This window comes from Symphodus melops (genome assembly GCF_947650265.1).
Source record: "Symphodus melops genome assembly, chromosome: 20".
NCBI classification, from domain to species: domain Eukaryota; kingdom Metazoa; phylum Chordata; class Actinopteri; order Labriformes; family Labridae; genus Symphodus; species Symphodus melops.
This window is the reverse complement of record NC_136710.1, coordinates 2,297,050-2,318,223: the sequence shown is the minus strand read 5'-3', so window position 1 is coordinate 2,318,223 and position 21,174 is coordinate 2,297,050. Positions and strand designations below refer to the sequence as shown.

The 21,174-nt window shown below is 38.6% G+C and overlaps 2 protein-coding genes across 2 annotated transcripts; both read right to left on the bottom strand.

Moving 5' to 3' along the window:
- Positions 1–1,646: 1,646 nt before the first annotated feature.
- LOC306841626 (butyrophilin-like protein 2) lies at positions 1,647–15,668 on the bottom strand (the record flags this gene model as incomplete). The annotated part of the gene is made up of 10 exons (XM_079371571.1): positions 15,604–15,668; positions 14,526–14,867; positions 13,941–14,219; positions 13,730–13,846; positions 7,447–7,719; positions 4,412–4,591; positions 3,449–3,727; positions 3,249–3,365; positions 2,736–3,137; positions 1,647–1,660 (listed from the first exon to the last, which is right to left on the bottom strand). Exons 2-10 carry the CDS (start codon positions 14,830–14,832, stop codon positions 1,647–1,649), a joined length of 1,968 nt encoding a protein of 655 aa, XP_079227697.1. The 5' UTR covers positions 14,833–14,867; positions 15,604–15,668.
- A 2,644-nt stretch (positions 15,669–18,312) lies between these two features.
- LOC306841625 (uncharacterized protein) lies at positions 18,313–21,173 on the bottom strand (the record flags this gene model as incomplete). Its single annotated transcript, XM_079371570.1, has 4 exons — positions 18,313–19,392; positions 19,506–19,622; positions 19,717–19,995; positions 21,026–21,173. Coding segments are annotated over 4 exons (1,233 nt in total), but the record flags the coding sequence as incomplete, so codon positions are not given.
- Position 21,174: the final 1 nt, after the last annotated feature.

The following is a 21,174-nucleotide window of genomic DNA, read 5'->3' as shown; positions in this document are numbered from 1 at the left end:
TGTTAAAGAAGCAACAAGTGCAAATGTGTAGGTTAAAAACTTGACTAGCTACGATATACGTTCAGTTTTTACCAATTATTTTAGACTTCAACAATTTTCCCAACAAGGACCAAAAAAACGTGTGTTTGCCAAGAAATTAAGGTAATACAACCGGAAAATATGTGGATGAGCTCCTGAGCTCTAATGACTCGTAGGTTCCTTGGGATCATTGGTGGACGGACTTCCTGGACGCATTGCGACCCAAGTCCCTGCACACTGACCTACCGCCACCCCCCCCTTTTTGGTGAAGTAGAAACAATAACCATACACAGTTGCCATGGCTAACTTGTTAGCATAACGTAGCTTATTTTCACATCAAGATGGAATTTCAAAACCTGTTTTACCTTATCCGTGGCCTCGCCGTGCCCCCACCGCCACCCGCCCCCCATATTCTCCCCTTCGGCAAAAACAGCGGTGCCGCTCAGTCTTGAGAATGACGGCCGTCCGTCAGTGACCGCTAAGTGGCCGTTTCATAAAGATAAGTGCCATTGAGAAAAGAAGGAGCCTGTGAATGATTCAAAGGTACAGACTGTCAACACCTGGATATAAGGAGAGCGCGGGGATGTACAGTAACCTGGGGATGAACTACGCTGTAGGCCGAGAGTCAAAATGAACCCTTTGATAGAAACCACTGACAGCATCCTTCGACGGCACAAAGACAAACATATTAACGTTGTAAAAACTTGGCCGCTTTGTATTTAAGAAACATGTCATTGGGTGGCCTTCATAGTTTTATTGTGCTTCTCACTTGCTGTTGCAAAGACTCAAATCTTTTCCGACTTTTAAGGCTTAGAAGCCCGCAGACATGAGGACAGTTACAACCAATATTTACCGATATAATCCTGGACATAACTGGGGGAAATTCACACCATTAAAGGAGCCGAATGTGGAGCCGTGAAAAGGCTGGATCGACCACTTTTATAAAACTGGTAACAGATTGTGAGGTGTTTGGTTTCTCCTGGAGTGAAGTGTCATGGTCTTCATCCACAGATGATTTCTTATTTCTAAACTCAAGAGAAGGGAAGGTAAATATCCGTGATTTAAAGGCGGGAAGGACAGCGTGTATGTGTGCAACAATAACGGAGTCAGGCGGTTTATCTGGCAGGTTCAGGAATCCACATCTGGACGGATGTGTCTTGGTTTCGACATAATGTTGTTATAGAGAGCGAGCGAGAGAGCGAGCGAGAGAGGGAGAGAGAGAGAGAGCAAGACACAGACAGGATTAAAGGATATGAAGATTCAAGTTTCAAAGGTGTTTTTTTTCCATTCCCTTTGAGGTGAATATTCACATTTTGAAGCCTGAAGGCCACTTTCCTCCATCTTGGTTTTTTTTTTATTATCCTAACACCACCACAGATGGTAAGCCTGTCAGAAAAAAAAGATAAATCAAATAGTAAGTAAACACTGAACCAATAAAAAGGTCAGAAATGTGCCGTTTGTTCCGCCACATTGTGCGACGCCTTGTAACCTTTTCTTCGCCTCCACATTGAGAGCAGAGGACGCCTGTGTCCGCTGTGAGCTCGACCCTTTTTGAAAAAGTTCTCTTGGAGTTTTTCTGCATCATGCCGCCCTCTGCTGTCGCTGTCAGAGAAGCACGTCAACGTGTTTCATAGAAGGAAGTCTGAACAGAAACGATAAATGAGGTCAGACAGGAAATGATAGAAACTAAATGTTGTTTTTTAAATTTAGTTTTCTTACTAATGTGATACATTCAAATCATTGCATCAGTTACTTAAATGGCTGTTTTTCCATTTGTACTCGCTGTGTTGTAGAGTTTGGATCAATTCAAAGTAAATAAGTTTAAATATAAGGTCTCATTTATGGTTTTGTAAAACAGAGTGATGGCAGTGTGAATTCAGACAGAAGTCCCCAGAAGTGTTTAGACTGAAAACACCTCACGTTTTTCTCTTGGTGTAGGATTTAAAATAACTGCATGTATTTACTGAATTAATTTATTATTTGTGTATTCCAACAATAGTTCTTGTGTCTACATTTAAAATCTTAATATGAAATGAGAAGAAGTCATGACTGAAATTAATTTATTACTTTTTTATTAAAAACACAGATTTTCTTCAACAGCATCAACATGATCAGTTTTTAAAAAAAATAAAAAAATACATTTAAAAAAAAGACCTCTCTTAAAAAACCATGGCAGCTTGAAAACTGCAGAAAATCTGATTTATTTGACTCTGAATCAAACAAAAGATGTTTAAATTCAATCATTGAACATTTTAAACAACATGTATTAAAAGTCAAATCATGGATTCATACAGGATATGAAGTTTAAAAAATCACACAAGATAAATCATAAAGATAAATCACAACCTTCAGTAATGACCAAACTTCACTGAGGTCACATCTGGTCCACAATGATTCATGTTTGATTATTTTAGCTAATAACACAGTGGATGAAGAAAATATTATTTTAAACTATTGAACCTTAAGTGTTGGAAAAAGGATTATTTATTTCCTCCTCTGACTGCTCTGATGGATGTTTCCTCTGATTATTATGTCCTCTTCTCTCTGAATCTGTCTCTGAACCTTTTCTCTCTTTCTCTCTGTGTCTTTCAGGTATTTTTTAATTTGTTCCTTATCATTCTCTAGTTTCCCTTTCCTCTCAGTCATTTTATTAATCAAATCATCTGTTGACTCCAGTTGTGTCTCTGTGTTCTTTAACAGTTCATCATGTACTTTACGTGTCTTCTCCAGATCCAGTTTGGTTTTTTCACGTTTCTTCTTCTTTTTGTCTTTTTGTACAGCATAGAGGTCATCCAGCTTCTTCTGGTTCTTCTCTATCTGAACTTTGTCTTCCTGCAGTAGTGAGATGATTTGATTTCTCAGTATCTTCAGATCCTCCTTCTGCTTCATCAGTGTTTCGATCACCTGTTGAACATTTGTCACTTCTTCCTCTTTCTTCTCTAACTTCTCATTAACTTCAGCATTTATGTTATCTAATAACTTCATTTTCTCATTTCCGGTCATGGGTTGATCTCCATCTTCTATTTTCTCCAACAGAAGCGGATGTTCAGTGTCGTGTCTGAACATTATATTCTGTGTGTTTCTTCTTCCGGTCTCTCCCTCATGATGCTTCTTGTTTTCTACATTAAAAGAAAAGAGATCATATTGGATGTTTTCTGTCTAAGAAATTGACTCTCAACAGAACTGATGTAAAATAACTTTGAAAGAAAAACAATAAATTGGACTCTTACTCTTGATTTGTCCATTTTTCCTCACAACAACAACAAGTGCAACGATCGACGCGACACACACACCGACACAGATGGTGATGCGGATGATAGAACTAGACTGGACCATGAAGAGCTCATCTGAAACCATAAAACACATTTTAAATTACTTTACAGAGCTGAAGAAGTGACAGCATCAATGACTGATCAATAATTCATCAGACCTGGAACATGGATGTGTGTCTCTCTGGTCTGGTTGATGTTGTTCTGGGTGACTCTACAGGTGAACTTGTTGTTGCGTCTCCTCTCCACAGTCACTCTGCTGCTGACAGTAAAGAGACCATCAGGACCTGTGACGGTCTCTGTAGATCCAGCAGGGAGGAGGACTCCCTCACTGTCCAGCCACAACACCTCAGGCTCTGGATACCAGCCTTCAGACTCACAATGAAGATCCACTCCACTGCTGGTCCTGGAAATGCTCATGGTCAGTGAGGACGCAGAACCTAACAGAGAGTGTAAATGATAGAAATAAAAAGATGTTTAGTCAACAGATTAACGAAAATAAACTTTTATTGATTTGATTTGAAGCTCATCTTAGACACATTAATGTGAACACACATTCTCAACCTTAAAACAATACATAATGTTAGCTGCATGAAGCTCTTTCATTGCTTTTTTTTTTAACCACAAAGTTTATGTTGAGGGATGTCAGTGTTGGTTTAACTTACTAGGTGAAATGGTTTAAATTAAATAAGTTATCCCTGAATATAAAAAAAAGATGACATTTTGTCCTTTTTTTTTGAAAAACATTATTTTTTAAGATTTTTTCAAAAATGTGACAGAGTAGATGAACTGCTGGATGTCTTCCAGCGTTGGTTTTGTTTGTTTAGCGGTTTTTCTCCTTTGTTGAATTCATTAGTTAGCGGTTAGCTGTTAGCAGTTAGCTGCTATCATATGACGCTATTTACATAGCGGCTATCGTCATCCGGCTTACACGGCACCTACCAAATAGGGCACGGGTGGCTGTGGAAACGCAAACAGGATCGGGCTTAATCGAACCAAACTGTACCGATCCGTACCGGAATGCTGTGTGGAAACGGGGCTCAAGTCTGCTCCCCCAGCAACAGGTCCTTTAATCATGTGTTTGAATAGTGAACCCTTATGTGCATGAGTAAATGATGACTTACCAAAGACGAGCTCAACAGTAGAGTCTATTTCAAACACGGGAAGGAAGCATCTGTATTTCCCCTTGTCAGACAGTCTCACTTTGGAGAGTTTCAGGGAAACGTTTCCATTCTTCAGTTCACTGATAAACAGCGAAGTTCTTCCCTTATAGGACGGATGTTGGGCATTTAGTAGTTCTTCACCTGAACGCCACAAATGTACAAATCTTGGGTCCAGGTCTGGTCTGGTCCATTCTACAGTCTTAGAAGCAGCATTGATGCCAGGTTTTAGGTGACATGGCAAAATGATGTCATCACCAACAACCGCCAATATTGGTTCAGGTGAACCGATTACTTCAAGGAGACCTGGAAAAGAGATTTAGTCCAGTGAACTGAGAGTCACAGACTGGTGTCATTGATCACATGAGGAAGTCCTGTCTGAGTGTCATGACGTGTAACAGTTTGGTACATGCTTCTCGTTCTACAATAGAATTGTACTTTAAAAACTTCAGATACAATCAACATAAATATTTGAGCCAGATTTTAATGAGTCATTCAAACATGACACCAGTAAACCTAAAGACTGACTGCAGTCACATTGTTCGTGTATTTGCTTCGTATGTGATCGTCTACATTAAGACAGAACAAACTCTGAACCTTCGACGTAAAAACCAGCAAACAAAAGAAATGTTACCTTCACATGTTTGCAGTAGCAGAAGCAGGAAAGTGATGAAGACTGTCATGTGACGCATCCTGGAGGCCTGATAATGAAATCAGAAATGTTCAAGATAAAATGTGTTTGATGGAAATCATTTTTTTTGATGTTTTGATTTCAGGCGAACAACTTTAGGCTGTAGAAGAAACCTTGTATCAGTGTTTGTCCTCATGTCCGGCTTTATAGCTATTGCTATGTTTTTATTGGTGCCACATGCCACCATATTTAAACAAGATGGCGGGGCTTGAGGGGAAGGAGTGGTTATCAAACAGAAACATGATAATATCAAGGTATTGAGACGCTCTACTTGTAAAAATTTATCTGGATGACTATTATGGCCAGCAATAAAAACAGGCACAGTGCTTTTCTGTTAAACTGTACTAAACGTTGTCCAAGGTGCCATGGTAGCCACGCCCCCAAAACTAAACCTGGATTATAATCTGTGTTTTTCTATAAAATGACCAGACTGAGCTAAATAAAGATTATGATGTACTGAAGAACTAAGCACATCATTTAGAGCATACAGTTATGTTAAAGCTCATGCACAGCCTCAGTGGTTTCATGTTTCAGATCTCAGAAGCAAACATTTCACAGTATGATGCCGACATGATGCTGACAGATTAAAACATTAACACTTGATCTCTCATTTAAGATCTTCAACTTTTACACATGTATATGTGATATTACGGTGGATTATTTTCATGGATTTATAGACCGTAGGTCTGTCCTCCCCAGAAAAAACCACTTCATCTGTGGTTTGTTCAAACTGCTTGAGAAAGTAAAAGTTAGTCAGCAAGTGTTGTGCGATTCAAATGAGATCTCACTTTGATCCGTTTCTTCACAAAATTCGAACATGAACTTATATTTGATTTCAATAAGCACTGACATTAATTGAATTTGCAAATTACACCTACCTGTTGATTCCTTTTCTCGCAGACAAGAAAAGAAAGCCTCCATAATCAAAGGAAATGGACTTTTGATCTAAAGGTAAATGTGTCACTGTATAATAATCATTAACAGAGGTTGCCACGATGACGTGATTCTTTTATTGCATTGAGCAGCAGTCGCTCAGTCTGTAGGGACTTGGGTTTGGAACTGGAGGGAAGACAGGTCAAGTCCCGGGGCGGACCAAAATATGGAAATCTGTCTGGTCGCTGGAGAGGTGCCAGACCACTTCCTGAGAACTGCTCTTGAGCAAGGCACTTACTTTCACAGCAAACTGGCTAAAGAAGACGCGTCACGTCCTTCAACTGTAATCCGGATCCTCACTAGTCTGACGGCATGTGGATTTATAAATACTGGTCTTTATTAGCTCCCTGTTGGCGTTTTCAGACTGCAGAAACTTTTTCATAAATCTCGGAAATCCTTTTTTATTGATTCCCCATCGCAGGAACCAGAACTATTTCTGTTTAGAGGAACCTTTTAGTCCCTGCTTCAGAGTTGGTATCATGTGTGTGAATTCAGACAGAAGTCCCCAGAAGTGTTTAGACTGAAAACACCTCACGTTTTTCTCTTGGTGTAGGATTTAAAATAACTGCATGTATTTACTGAATTATTTTATTATTTGTGTATTCCAACAATAGTTCTCGTGTCGACATTTAAAATCTTAATATGAAATGAGAAGAAGTCATGACTGCAAATAAGTTGTAACTTTTTCATTAAAAACACACATTTTCTTCAACAGCATCAACATGATCAGTTATTAAAAATATAAAAATACCTTAAAAAACAATGACATCTCTTATAAAACCATGGCAGCTTGAAAACTGCAGAAAATCGGATTTATTTGACTCTGAATCAAACAAAACGATATTTAAATTCAATCATTGAACGTTTTAAACAACATGTATTAAAAGTCAAATCATGGATCCATACAGGATATGAAGTTTAAAAAAAATCACACAAGATAAATCACAACTTTCAGTAATGACCAAACTTCACTGAGGTCACATCTGGTCCACAATGATTCATGTTTGATTATTTTAGCTAATAACACAGTGGATGAAGAAAAGATTCTTTTAAACTATTGAACCTTAAGTGTTGGAAAAATGATTATTTATTTCCTCCTCTCCCTCTGGTGGCTGTGTTTGATGTTTCTCTGTCTTCTCTTCCTCCTCTGACTGCTCTGATGGATGTTTCCTCTGATTGTCTTCTTCCTCTTCTCTCTTTCTCTCTGTTTCTTTGATGTGTTTTTTGATTTGTTCCTTATCATTCTCTAGTTTCCCTTTCCTCTCGGTCATTTTGTTAATCAAAGCCTCTGTTGACTCCAGTTGTGTCTCTGTGTTCTTTAACAGTTCAACATGTTCTTTATGTGTATTCTCCAGACGCTCTTTGTTCTGTTCACGTTTCTTCTTTTCGCCTGATAGTAATAAAAAATTCTTGTCATCCAGCTCCTTCTGGTTCTTCTGTATCTGAACCTTGTTTTCCTGCTGTAGTGAGATGATTTGATTTCTCTGTGTCTTCAGATCCTCCTTCTGCTTCGTGAGTGTTGTGATCACCTGTTGAACATGTTCCAGTTTTTTCTCTTTCTTCTCTAACTTCTCATTAAGTTCAGTGTCGTGTCTCAACTTTTGTCTTTCTCCAAAGTCAGGTTCATCGTCATGGTGCTTCTTGTTTTCTACATTTAAAGAAAAGGCATGAGTTTAGTTCTGATCTAATTTAATATGTTGTCTTCCTTTTGGGAGAGAGAATTCAGGGTGGTAAGTAGTAGTCACATAAAACTGATATTGATATAACTTGAATAGTAAATCGAACCATTTTGACTTTTAAATTGCAGACAGGACAGATTGTTGGAAAGTGGCCACCGTCTAAGTAAAGTAATAAACCCTCAACAGATGTTATAAAGCCTGAGGTTAAATCAGCTGACTCTCAACAGAACTAAATAACTTTGTGAAAGAAAAACAATAAATTGGACTCTTACTCTTGTTTTGTCCATTTTTCCTCACAACAACAACAAGTGCAACGATCGACGCGACACACACACCGACACAGATGGTGATGCGGATGATAGAACCAGACTGGACCATGAAGAGCTCATCTGAAACCATAAAACACATTTCAAATTACTTTACAGAGCTGAAGAAGTGACAGCATCAATGACTGATCGATAATTCATCAGACCTGGAACATGGATGTGTGTCTCTCTGGTCTGGTTGATGTTGTTCTGGGTGACTCTACAGGTGAACTTGTTGTTGCGTCTCCTCTCCACAGTCACTCTGCTGCTGACATTAAAGAGACCATCAGGACCTGTGACGGTCTCTGTAGATCCAGCAGAGAGGAGGACTCCCTCACTGTCCAGCCACAACACCTCAGGCTCTGGATACCAGCCTTCAGACTCACAATGAAGATCCACTCCACTGCTGGTCCTGGAAATGCTCATGGTCAGTGAGGACGCAGAACCTAACAGAGAGTGTCAATGATGGAAATAAAAAGATTTAGTCAACAGATTAACACAAATAAACTTTTATTGATTTGATTTGAAAGTTCATGTTGAGGGATGTCAGTGTTGGTTTAACTTACTAAGTGAAATGGTTTAAATTAAATAAGTTATCCCTGAATATAAAAAAGATGACATTATGGGGCACGGGTGGCTGTGGAAACGCAAACGGGATCGGGCTTAATCGAACCAAACCGTACCAAACTGTACCGATCCGTACCGGAATGCTGTGTGGAAACGGCGCTCAAGTCTGCTCCCCCAGCAACAGGTCCTTTAGTCATGTGTTTGAATAGTGAACCCTTATGTGCATGAGTAAATGATGACTTACCAAAGACGAGCTCAACAGTAGTGTCTATTTCTAACAAGGGAAGGAAGCATCTGTATTTCCCCTTGTCAGACAGTCTCACTTTGGAGAGTTTCAGGGAAACGTTTCCATTCTTCAGTTCACTGGTAAACAGCGAAGTTCTTCCCTTATAGGACGGATGTTGGGCATGTATTAGTTCTTGACCTGAACGCCACACATGTACAAATCTTGGGTCCAGGTCTGGTCTGGTCCATTCTACAGTCTCAGAAGCAGCATTGATGCGAGGTTTTAGGTGACATGGCAAAATGATGTCATCACCAACAACCGCCAGTATTGGTTCAGGTGAACCGATTACTTCAAGGAGACCTGGAAAAGAGATTTAGTCCAGTGAACTGAGAGTCACAGACTGGTGTCATTGATCACATGAGGAAGTCCTGTCTGAGTGTCATGACGTGTAACAGTTTGGTATATGCTTCTCATTCTACAATAGACTGGTGTGGTTTTGAGTCCTAAAACCAGGAAGTGAGTTAGCATTTTTGCGCCATGGGTTCCTAACTCTAAAAGTCAATGAGGATTTTGAATGGGTTTGTGTTTAGACGCCTGAAATAAGGTCTGTGGTTAACACAAGCTGAAGAGATGTTGACGTTTTGTTAGACAAGAAAAACTACGTTAGCTAAGACCCCACTTGTGAATTTTAAAGTTTTTACGCAAACTTTAAACGGCGGTTGCTAACGAGTAGCTAACTGAAACTACAGTGGTTGTTGCAGACATTAAACGTCATCACGCCGGGAACTCTCTCCCTAATCCTCCTTACAGCCTCTAGTCATGTTTTACAGTGTTCTTGCAAATATTAGGTTAGTAAACAACTTATTAAGCTAACGTTTAGCTATCTTGTCAAATCCACTGATTAGCTCGATGAAGCATAACGGTCGTGACGTCATTATAAACAGACTGCGGTGTAGTTCGCTAGCGCACAACGTTAGCTTTTTACTTCTCTCAACTGCATTAACTCTTCAAACTTCATATAAATGATGTTCATCTGTAAAGATTATCCCGCTGAACAAAACAGCAACGCATCAGAAACATGTGTTTGACACAGAGCTTATTTTCTGCAATGATACAAAGTCCAATACAAAAATCCCATAGGCGAATTTTCGTAGGAACCACCGGCGCCATTTTTTCGGGTTGGCCTACAAAAATACGTCATTACTATACCAGTCTATAGAATTGTACTTTGAAAACTTCAGATATAATCAACATAAATATTTGAGCCAGATTTTAATGAGTCATTCAAACATGACACCAGTAAACCTAAAGACTGACTGCAGTCACATTGTTTGTGTATTTGCTTCATATGTGATCGTCTACATTAAGACAGAACAAACTCTGAACCTTCTCTGTGAAAAACCAGGAAACAAAAGAAACGTTACCTTCACATGTTTGCAGTAGCAGAAGCAGGAAAGTGATGAAGACTGTCATGTGACGCATCCTGGAGGCCTGATAATGAAATCAGAAATGTTCAAGATAAAATGTGTTTGATGGAAATCATTTTTTTTTATGTTTTGATTTCAGGCTAACAACTTTAGGCTGTAGAAGTAACCTTGTATCAGTGTTTGAGCCCCCCATGTGTTGTCCTCATGTCCGGCTTTTTAGCTATCGCTATGTTTTTATTGGTGCCACATGCGACCATATTTAAACAAGATGGCGGGGCTTGAGGGGAAGGACTGGTTATCAAACAGAAACATGATAATATCAAGGTATTGAGACGCTCTACTTGTAAAAAAAATTCTGGATGACTATTATGGCCAGCAATAAAAACAGGCACAGTGCTTTTCTGTTAAGTTGTACTAAACGTTTTCCAAGGTGCCATGGTAGCCACGCCCGCAAAACTAAACCTGGATTATAATCTGTGTTTTTCTATAAAATGACCAGACTGAGCTAAATAAAGATTATGATGTACTGAAGAACTAAGCACATCATTTAGAGCATACAGTTATGTTAAAGCTCATGCACAGCCTCAGTGGTTTCATGTTTCAGATCTCAGAAGCAAACATTTCACAGTATGATGCCGACATGATGCTGACAGTTTAAAACATTAACACTTGATCTCTCTTTGAAGATCTTCAACTTTTACATCTGTATTTCTGATATTACAGTGTATTATTTTCATGGATTTATAGACCGTAGGTCGGTCCTCCCCAGAAAAAACCACATCATCTGTGGTTTGTTCAAACTGCTTAAGAAAGTAAAAGTTAGTCAGCAAGCGTTGTGCGATTCAAATGAGATCTCACTTTGATCCGTTTCTTCACAAAATTCGAACATGAACTTATATTTGATTTCAATAAACACTGACATTAATTGAATTTGTAAATTACACCTACCTGTTGATTCCTTTTCTCGCAGACAAGAAAATAATCAAAGGAAATGGACTTTTGATCTAAAGATAAATGTGCTACTGTATAACAATCATTAACAGAGGTTGCCACGAGAATGTGATTCTTTTATTGCATTGAGCAGCAGTCGCTCAGTCTGTAAGGACTTGGGTTTGGAACTGGAGGGAAGACAGGTCAAGTCCCGGGGCGGACCAAAATATGGAAATCTGTCTGGTCGCTGGAGAGGGGCTAATCCACTTCCTGAGAACTGCCCTTGAGCAAGGCACTTACTTACTTTCACAGTAAACTGGCTAAACAAGACGTGTCACGTCCTCCAACTGTAATCCTGATCCTCACTAGTCTGACGGCATGTGGATTTATAAAAACTGGTCTTTATTAGCTCCCTGTAGGCGTTTTCAGACTGCAGAAACTTTTTCATAAATCTAGGAAATCCTTTTTTATTGATTCCCCATCACAGGAACCAGAACTATTTCTGTTTAGAGGAACCTTTCAGTCCCTGCTTCAGAGTTGGTATCATGTGTGTGAATTCAGACAGAAGTCCCCAGAAGTGTTTAGACTGAAAACACCTCACGTTTTTCTCTTGGTGTAGGATTTAAAATAACTGCATGTATTTACTGAATTATTTTATTATTTGTGTATTCCAACAATAGTTCTCGTGTCTACATTTAAAATCTTAATATGAAATGAGAAGAAGTCATGACTGCAATGAAGTTATTACTTTTTCATTAAAACACAAATTTTCTTCAACAGCATCAACATGATCAGTTATTAAAAATATAAAAATACATTAAAAAAGACCTCTCTTATAAAACCATGGCAGCTTGAAAACTACAGAAAATCTGATTCATTTTACTCTGAATCAAACAAAAATATATTTAAATTCAATCATTGAACATTTTAAACAACATGTATTAAAAGTCAAATCATGGATCCATACAGGATATGATGTTTAAAAAATCACAGAAGATAAATCACACAAGATAAATCACAACCTTCAGTAATGACCAAACTTCACTGAGGTCACATCTGGTCCACAATGATTCATGTTTGATTATTTTAGCTAATAACACAGTGGATGAAGAAAATATTCTTTTAAACTATTGAACCTTAAGTGAAGGAAAAATTATATCTTTTTCGTCCTCTCCCTCTGCTGGGTGTGTTTGATGTTTCTCTGTCTTCTCTTCCTCCGGCTGCTCTGATGGATGTTTCCTCTGATCGTCTTCTTCCTCTTCTTTCTGTTTCTGAACCTCCCTGAATCTGAACCTCTTCTCCCTGAATCTGAACCTCTTCTCCCTGAATCTGAACCTCTTCTCCCTGAATCTGAACCTCTTCTCCCTGAATCTGAACCTCTTCTCCCTGAATCTGAACCTCTTCTCCCTGAATCTGAACCTCTTCTCCCTGAATCTGAACCTCTTCTCTCTGAATCTGAACCTCTTCTCCCTGAATCTGTTTCTGAACCTCTTTTCTCTGAATCTGTCTCTGAACCTCTTTTCTCTGAATCTGTCTCTGAACCTCTTTTCTCTGAATCTGTTTCTGAACCTCTTCTCCCTGAATCTGTTTCTGAACCTCTTTTCTCTGAATCTGTCTCTGAACCTCTTCTCCCTGAATCTGTCTCTGAACCTCTTCACCCTGAATCTGTCTCTGAACCTCTTCTCTCTGAATCTGTCTCTGAACCTCTTCACCTTGAATCTGTCTCTGAACCTCTTCACTCTGAATCTGTCTCTGAACCTCTTCTCCCTGAATCTGAACCTCTTCTCCCTGAATCTGTCTCTGAACCTCTTCTCTCTGAATCTGAACCTCTTCACCCTGAATCTGTCTCTGAACCTCTTTTTTCTTTCTCTCTGTTTCTTTGATGTATTTTTTAATTTGTTCCTTATCATTCTCTAGTTTCCCTTTCCTCTCAGTCATTTTGTTAATCAAACCATCTGTTGACTCCAGTTGTGTCTCTGTGTTCTTCAACAGTTCATCATGTTCTTTATGTGTATTCTCCAGATGCTCTTTGGTTTTTTCACGTTTCTTCTTCTTTTTGTCTGTTCGTAAAAAAGTGGTGTCATCCAGCTTCTTCTGATTCTTCTCCATCTGAACTTTGTTTTCCTGCAGTAGTGAGATGATTTGATTTCTCAGTATCTTCAGATCCTCCTTCTGCTTCATCAGTGTTTCGATCACCTGTTGAACATGTTTCAGTTCTTCATCTTTGTTCTCTAACTTCTCATTAACTTCAGCATTTATGTTATCTAATAACTTCATCTTCTCATTTCCAGTCATGGGTTGAGCTCCATCTTCTATTTTCTCCAACAGAAGCTGATGTTCAGTGTCGTGTCTGAACATTATATTCTGTGTTTTTCTTCCTCCGGTCTCTCCCTCATGATGCTTCTTGTTTTCTACATTAAAAGAAAAGAGATCACATTGGATGTTTTCTGTCTAAGAAATTGACTCTCAACAGAACTGATGTAAAATAACTTTGTGAAAGAAAAACATTAAAGAGGACTCTTACTCTTGATTTGTCCATTTTTCCTCACAACAACAACAAGTGCAACGATCGACGCGACACACACACCGACACAGATGGTGATGCGGATGATAGAACCAGACTGGACCATGAAGAGCTCATCTGAAACCATAAAACACATTTGAAATTACTTTACAGAGCTCAAGATCAACTGAAGAAGTGACAGGATCAATGACTGATTAATAATTCATCAGACCTGAAACATGGATGTGTGTCTCTCTGGTCTGGTTGATGTTGTTCTGGGTGACTCTACAGGTGAACTTGTTGTTGCGTCTCCTCTCCACAGTCACTCTGTTGCTGACCGTAAAGAGACCATCAGGACCTGTGATGGTCTCTGTAGATCCAGCAGAGAGGAGGACTCCCTCACTGTCCAGCCACAACACCTCAGGCTCTGGATACCAGCCTTCAGACTCACAATGAAGATCCACTCCACTGCTGGACTTGGAAATGGTCACCGTCGGTAAAGATACAGAACCTAATCAAGTGGAGAAATGTCCAAAAAAGTAGCCAGGTAAAACATTTGTCACAAGAAAGAAAATCCAAGCTAGTGGTCAACCAAAGCATGCCAAAGTATTAAAACTAACCCTAAAGCCTGGAAGACTTTCAGGCTGGTTAGAAAAACTCCAGTTTAACACAGATTGAACCAATGCAACCATTTCAATGAAGACAAGCATTCATCCCAGATAATGTCAGGAAATGTTTACCCCTGTTGGTCAACCTAACTAGCGAACCTCTTTCTGCAGAATAATAATGGGAGCACAATGGATGAATGCCAACTTACCTGCAGTCAGCTTGATGACATGTTCTTGTTTGGTTGCAGGAATATGACATCTGTATGCTCCTGAATCAGAGCGTTTGACGTCGGTGAGTTTCAGTGAAATGTCTCCACACCTCAGTTTATCTTCAGACAATGACGTTCTCCCCTTGTACGACGGATGTTTGTCCTGCTGAAGCTCTGTGCCGTCTCGCCTCAAGAGGACATACTTGGGGTTCAGGTCAGGTCTTGCCCACTCCACTGTCACTTTACGAGCATCCACAGCAGGCTCAAGTTGACAAGGCAAAATGACATCATCACCAACTATTGCCATTATTGGCTGAGACGTACCAATCAGCTGAGAATGACCTGAAGGAAAAATACATGTTTTATTTAGATTGGATTTTAACTTGGTTTAATCCAGGATCATTTAAATAAATCACATTTTCTGCCCTTTAAGTCTTGAAATAGTGATGTGTCAATAAGAAATGGGAACTGGAAATAACCATCATTAATTTGGATGAGAAATTGAAATGGGTCCAATCATGTGAACAAGGGACACAAGATAACAAACAGCCTCACATGGAAGGACTTAATCCCAATCAATCCAATCAATACTGGAGGGGCTGCAGCCTGTTACGTTAGCATGCTAATGTTAGCCCTCTTTGGTTAGCTTGTAGCTTCATAATGCATGTAAATTGAAACAGAATGACCATGATCTAAAACTCTTCGATGAAATCAAAAAATAATCAGTGAGTATGTTCTTCTTATTCTTCTCTAGTCCTTGACTAAAACGTTTATACACAAGGGACGAGCCTGCTGTCAACACAGCTCTGACAACAACACAGCGAGCAGGACTTGAGCTTCTCCCTCATTATAGACATTCAGGACCCAGAGACTCATTCACAAATTTCTCTTGAAAATTACAAAACCCAACAAAATTAAAGTATTTAAAATTCAGCTTACTAATTCAAGCTTTGCTAGTTACTTTCAGCAAACATTTAGCCAAATTGAGATTTTAAAAAAAAGAAAGGTTTACAGTTCCATGCAATTTAAAAGTATAATTACACTCATGAAGGCCTTTCAACATCTATTTGTGTTTTACCTCCACAAGAATATGTCAAAATAACGAGGACCACCGTGTGTTGAATGATGACCAATGCCCTGAAGTCACAGTGGTGTCCGTACTTCATGTTAGTCATCCTGTAATGCTGAAAGTATAAGAAAACAGGTCAGTTATAAACTGCACCAATAAAGTCTGAATAACGTCTCAAAGCACCGTAAAATAAAAACGCTCTCAGAGCTCTGACGAAAAAGAAATGGCTAAAAAACTTTTCAATAAAGCAAAGCTGTAATCGTTTTCAAAAGATTTCAGAAAATAGAAAAAAAGAATCTTAATTTTTTGTTGGTTTTTCTAAATTGCTGAAATATTTTCTTTCTTTTGTTCTTGCACACGATGATTCACCCGGTCATCATTACAACGACTGACGGTGACCTCATTTTGTGCATTCGACGCAAGTGATCAGATCTACAAAATCAAACTGCTTTGTTCAAAAGGTTTCTGAGGAAAATACAGTTTGTACAAAAACAGCTAAATGTTACAATAATGTTAAAAAATATTTCTGAAATAATCCAAATAAACACGTTTTTTTTCCTTGAACAAATCAGACGTACCTGATGTGTGTGTCCCGGTTTATTCCCTTTAGGTGTTAAAGGAGAAGAAGGCTGCAGGCTCAAAGTCCCGAATGAATAAACCGACTGTACTCTGAACCCACACCCTTTTATTCATTTATGGCTTTTATTTATCTTTTGTAACAGGCTTCAATAAACTTTTGAAATATTTTTAATTCTGTCTCAAATTATGTGACCAATTGGAATCTGACAATTAAACACAATTTTACAGAAATATGAAATTATTAAAAATAAAGGATAAAATGAAAAGTTTGCTAACATAGTAAAACACAAAACAAAAGTAAATGCCTCGAGTTAATCAAACTTTTTATTTTATTTCATTGAGGGGGTTAGAAACACAGAGACTGTCCTCTACCGTATCTAGATTTTTAATCTTAACTAAAGACGTTTTGTTGAGAACATTTTCAGGATAAAAGCACATAAAAATAAAAAAATAAAGTATGAAATAAACACTTTGATAACATAATAAAACACAAAACAAAAGTGAATGCCTCAAGTTAATAACACGTTTTATTTTAGCAGTAAAAAAAAGTAAGATGATATTCTGAATGTGTCCTTGTTGGTGAACTTGTGTGTCCTCATGTTGTACTTTCATTTTCTCTGCTCTGTTAATGAGTGACCAAGTTTAACAACTAAAAAAATTAACTGTGGACTTTCTTACAGTCAAACCGTTGAGGGGGTTAGAAACACAGAGACTGCACTGTACAGTATTTAGATTTTTAATGGTAACTAAAGATATTTTGTTGAGAACATTTTCAGAATAAATAAATAAATAAATTCTATAAATCAAGTGTGTGTGTGTGTGTGTGTGATGGCAATTCCACTGCAGTATATGCAGGCACCCTCTTCAATACAATAAACATGATAGCCCCACCTAGTGGACATTAATGGTGTTACAGTTCAGATGCAATAATTCGTCAGCATCATGAGCCTACATATTAAAAAATGATAAGTTTAACTGACAAAAAAATTCAGGTGCTGACTAGACATGGTGATGACAACTAATAGTTTATATAAGCCAATTGTGCATACCCCTCATAAAGCTATGAAACCTGTGTGTGTTTGTGGGTGTGTTTGTGTGTGTGTGATTATTTAAAATAAGCCGAACTGATCCATCAGGACTGGACTCTGCCCATTTTTCCTTTTATTATCTGTCTCTGTTTGTCTTTAATCTCAGTCGTGAATGTGGACCCCGCTCTGGTTGTGTGTGTCCATAGTTACATAAAAAAAAAACAGTTCTTCTGAACCCACTTGAAAACAGATATAGATGTAAAGGATGCCGGACGCTCAATCAAATGAAATAAAATAACATTTAACAAGCAGAAAAAGGGGTCGTCATTTGGTCAGTGTGGATTGATGGTCCTCTGTTTGTAAGGTAAACCAGTAAGAGTGTGTTTGTGTCTCGACCTGTACGAGTGTGTTTAACTGAATGCCCCCATCAGCTCAGTCACTCTGACATCTCTCTGTCAGTGCATGTTCATAGGATCCTGTTTGTGTGTGAGTACATTTCAGATTAAGTGTGTGTTGCATGTCCACCAGAGTGTAAACACCTAATTTTCCCTCGGGGATCAAGTCAATAAAAAAAAAAAAAATCCAAAGAAATGAAAAAAAAGAAAAGAAAATTATTGAACGGTCACAACAGAAGAAAGTTTAATAAGAAACAGCTTCACAGTGTCACTTTCTTTTACAATAAACTGTAATGGCTAAACAAGACGTGTCACGTCCTTCAACTGTAATCCTGATCCTCACTAGTCTGATGGCATGTGGATTTACAAAAACTGGTCTTTATTATCTCCCTGTAGGCGTTTTCAGACTGCAGAAACTTTTTCATGACTCTGGGAAATCCTTTTTTATTGATTCCCCATCACTGGAACCAGAACTATTTCTGTTTAGAGGAACCTTTTAGTCCCTGCTTCAGAGTTGGTATCATGTGTGTGAATTCAGACAGAAGTCCCCAGAAGTGTTTAGACTGAAAACACCTCACGTTTTCCTCTTGGTGTAGGATTTTAAAATAACTGCATGTATTTACTGAATTATTTTATTATTTGTGTATTCCAACAATAGTTCTTGTGTCTACATTTAAAATCTTAATATGAAATCAGAAGAAGTCATGACTGCAATAAAGTTACTACTTTTTTATTAAAAACACACATTTTCTTCAACAGCATCAACATGATCAGTTTTAAAAAATAAAAAAATACATTTAAAAAAAACAATAACATCTCTTATAAAACCATGGCAGCTTGAAAACTGCAGACAATCTGATTTATTTTACTCTGAATCAAACAACAAGATATTTAAATCAATCATTAAACATTTAAACAACATGTATTAAAAGTCAAATCATGGATCCATACAGGATATGAAGTTTAAAAAATCAGATTAGATAAATCACAACCTTCAGTAATGACCAAACTTCACTAAAGTCACATCTGGTCCACAATGATTCATGTTTGATTATTTTAGCTAATAACACAGTGGATGAAGAAAATATTCTTTTAAACTATTGAACCTTAAGTGTTGGAAAAAGGATTATTTTTTCCCTCCTCTCCCTCTGGTGGCTGTGTTTGAGGTTTCTCTGTCTTCTCTTCCTCCTCTGACTGCTCTGATGGATGTTTCCTCTGATTGTCTTCTTCCTCTTCTCTCTGAACCTCTTCTCTCTTTCTCTCTGTTTCTTTCAGGTATTTTTTGATTTGTTCCTGATCATTCTCTAGTTTCCCTTTCCTCTCAGTCATTTTGTTAATCAAATCATCTGTTGACTCCAGGTGTGTCTCTGTGTTCTTCAACAGTTCATCATGTGCTTTCTGTGTCTTCTCCAGACGCTTTTTGATCTTTTCATCTTTCTTCTTTTTCTCTGTTCGTAAAAAAGTGTTGTCATCCAGCTTCTTCTCGTTCTTCTCCATCTGAACTTTGTCTTCCTGCAGTAGTGAGATGATTTGATATCTCTGTGTCTTCAGATCCTCCTTCTGCTTCGTCAGTGTTGTGATCACCTGTTGAACATGTTCCAGTTCTTTCTCTTTCTTCTCTAACTTCTCATCTTGTTTAACCCATATGTTATCTAATAACTTTAACGCCTCTTTTCCAGTCCTGGTTTGATCTTCGTCTCCTTTCTCCAACAGATGCTGATGTTCAGTGTCGTGTCTGAACATTATATTCTGTGTGTTTCTTCTTCCGGTCTCTCCCTCATGATGCTTCTTGTTTTCTACATTAAAAGAAAAGAGATCACATTGGATGTTTTCTGTCTAAGAAATTGACTCTCAACAGAACTGATGTAAAATAACTTTGTGAAAGAAAAACAATAAAGAGGACTCTTACTCATGTTTTGTTCATATTTCCTCACAACAACAACAAGTGCAGCGATCGACGCGACACACACACCGACACAGATGGTGATGCGGATGATAGAACCAGACTGGACCATGAAGAGCTCATCTGAAACCATAAAACACATTTGAAATTACTTTACAGAGCTCAAGATCAACTGAAGAAGTGACAGGATCAATGACTGATTAATAATTCATCAGACCTGAAACATGGATGTGTGTCTCTCTGGTCTGGTTGATGTTGTTCTGGGTGACTCTACAGGTGAACTTGTTGTTGCGTCTCATCTCCACAGTCACTCTGCTGCTGACAGTAAAGAGACCATCAGGACCTGTGATGGTCTCTGTAGATCCAGCAGAGAGGAGGAGTCCCTTACTGTTCAGCCACGACACCTCAGGCTCTGGATACCAGCCTTCAGACTCACAATGAAGATCCACTCCACTGCTGGACTTGGAAATGCTCATGGTCAGTGAGGACGCAGAACCTAACAGAGAGTGTGAATGATAGAAATAAAAAGATGTTTAGTCAACAGATTAACGAAAATAAACTTTTATTGATTTGATTTGAAAGTTCATGTTGAGGGATGTCAGTGTTGGTTTAACTTACTAAGTGAAATGGTTTAAATTGAATAAGTTATCCCTGAATATAAAAAAGATGACATTTTGTCATTTTTATTTGAAAAACATTATTTTTTAAGATTTTTTCAAAAATGTCAATAGATTATTTTGAGTTGCCCTGCAGGTATCAATGACTTGATTTTTCTTTTAATGACACTTTGAGTCGATTGGGACCAGAACTCCATCAGCATCCAAAGCCCCGTTTCCACCGGGCGGTCCGGCTCAGGTCGTCTTGGTACGGCACGCATTTTGCGGCGTTTCCATAGACTAATCCCGGGAAAGATTCCCCAATAACTGATCCGTACCGTCCCACTTTTTGGGACCCTTCCGTTGGGGTGCCAAGAATGTGGAGCTGACCCGAAAAGGTGGAGCTAAACACTGCAGTCCTCTGATTGGTTGAAAGAATCGTCACTTCCCGTGTTACGCCAGCAAACAAAACTCTGCCGTGTTTAAACCATACAGAGCCGATTGTTTATGTCGCGGCACACAGCCTTCTCTGAATCAAAGCTTGATTGAGTTCTTGTAATAAAGAGTCACATGTCAGTGACAGAGGAGATGAACTGCTGGATGTCTTCCAGCCTTGGTTTTGTTTGTTTAGCGTTTTTCTCCTTTGTTGAATTTATTAGTTCGCTGTTAGCAGTTAGCTGCTATCATATGACGCTATTTACATAGCGGCTATCGTCATCCGGCTTACACGCCACCTACCAAATAGGGCACGGGTGGCTGTGGAAACGCAAACGGGATTGGGCTTAATCGAACCAAACCGTACCAAACTGTACCGATCCGTACTGGAATGCTGTGTGGAAACGGGGCTCAAGTCTGCTCCCCCAGCAACAGGTCCTTTAATCATGTGTTTGAATAGTGAACCCTTATGTGCATGAGTAAATGATGACTTACCAAAGACGAGCTCAACAGTAGAGTCTATTTCTAACAAGGGAAGGAAGCATCTGTATTTCCCCTTGTCAGACAGTCTCACTTTGGAGAGTTTCAGGGAAACGTTTCCATTCTTCAGTTCACTGGCAAACAGTGAAGTTCTTCCCTTATAG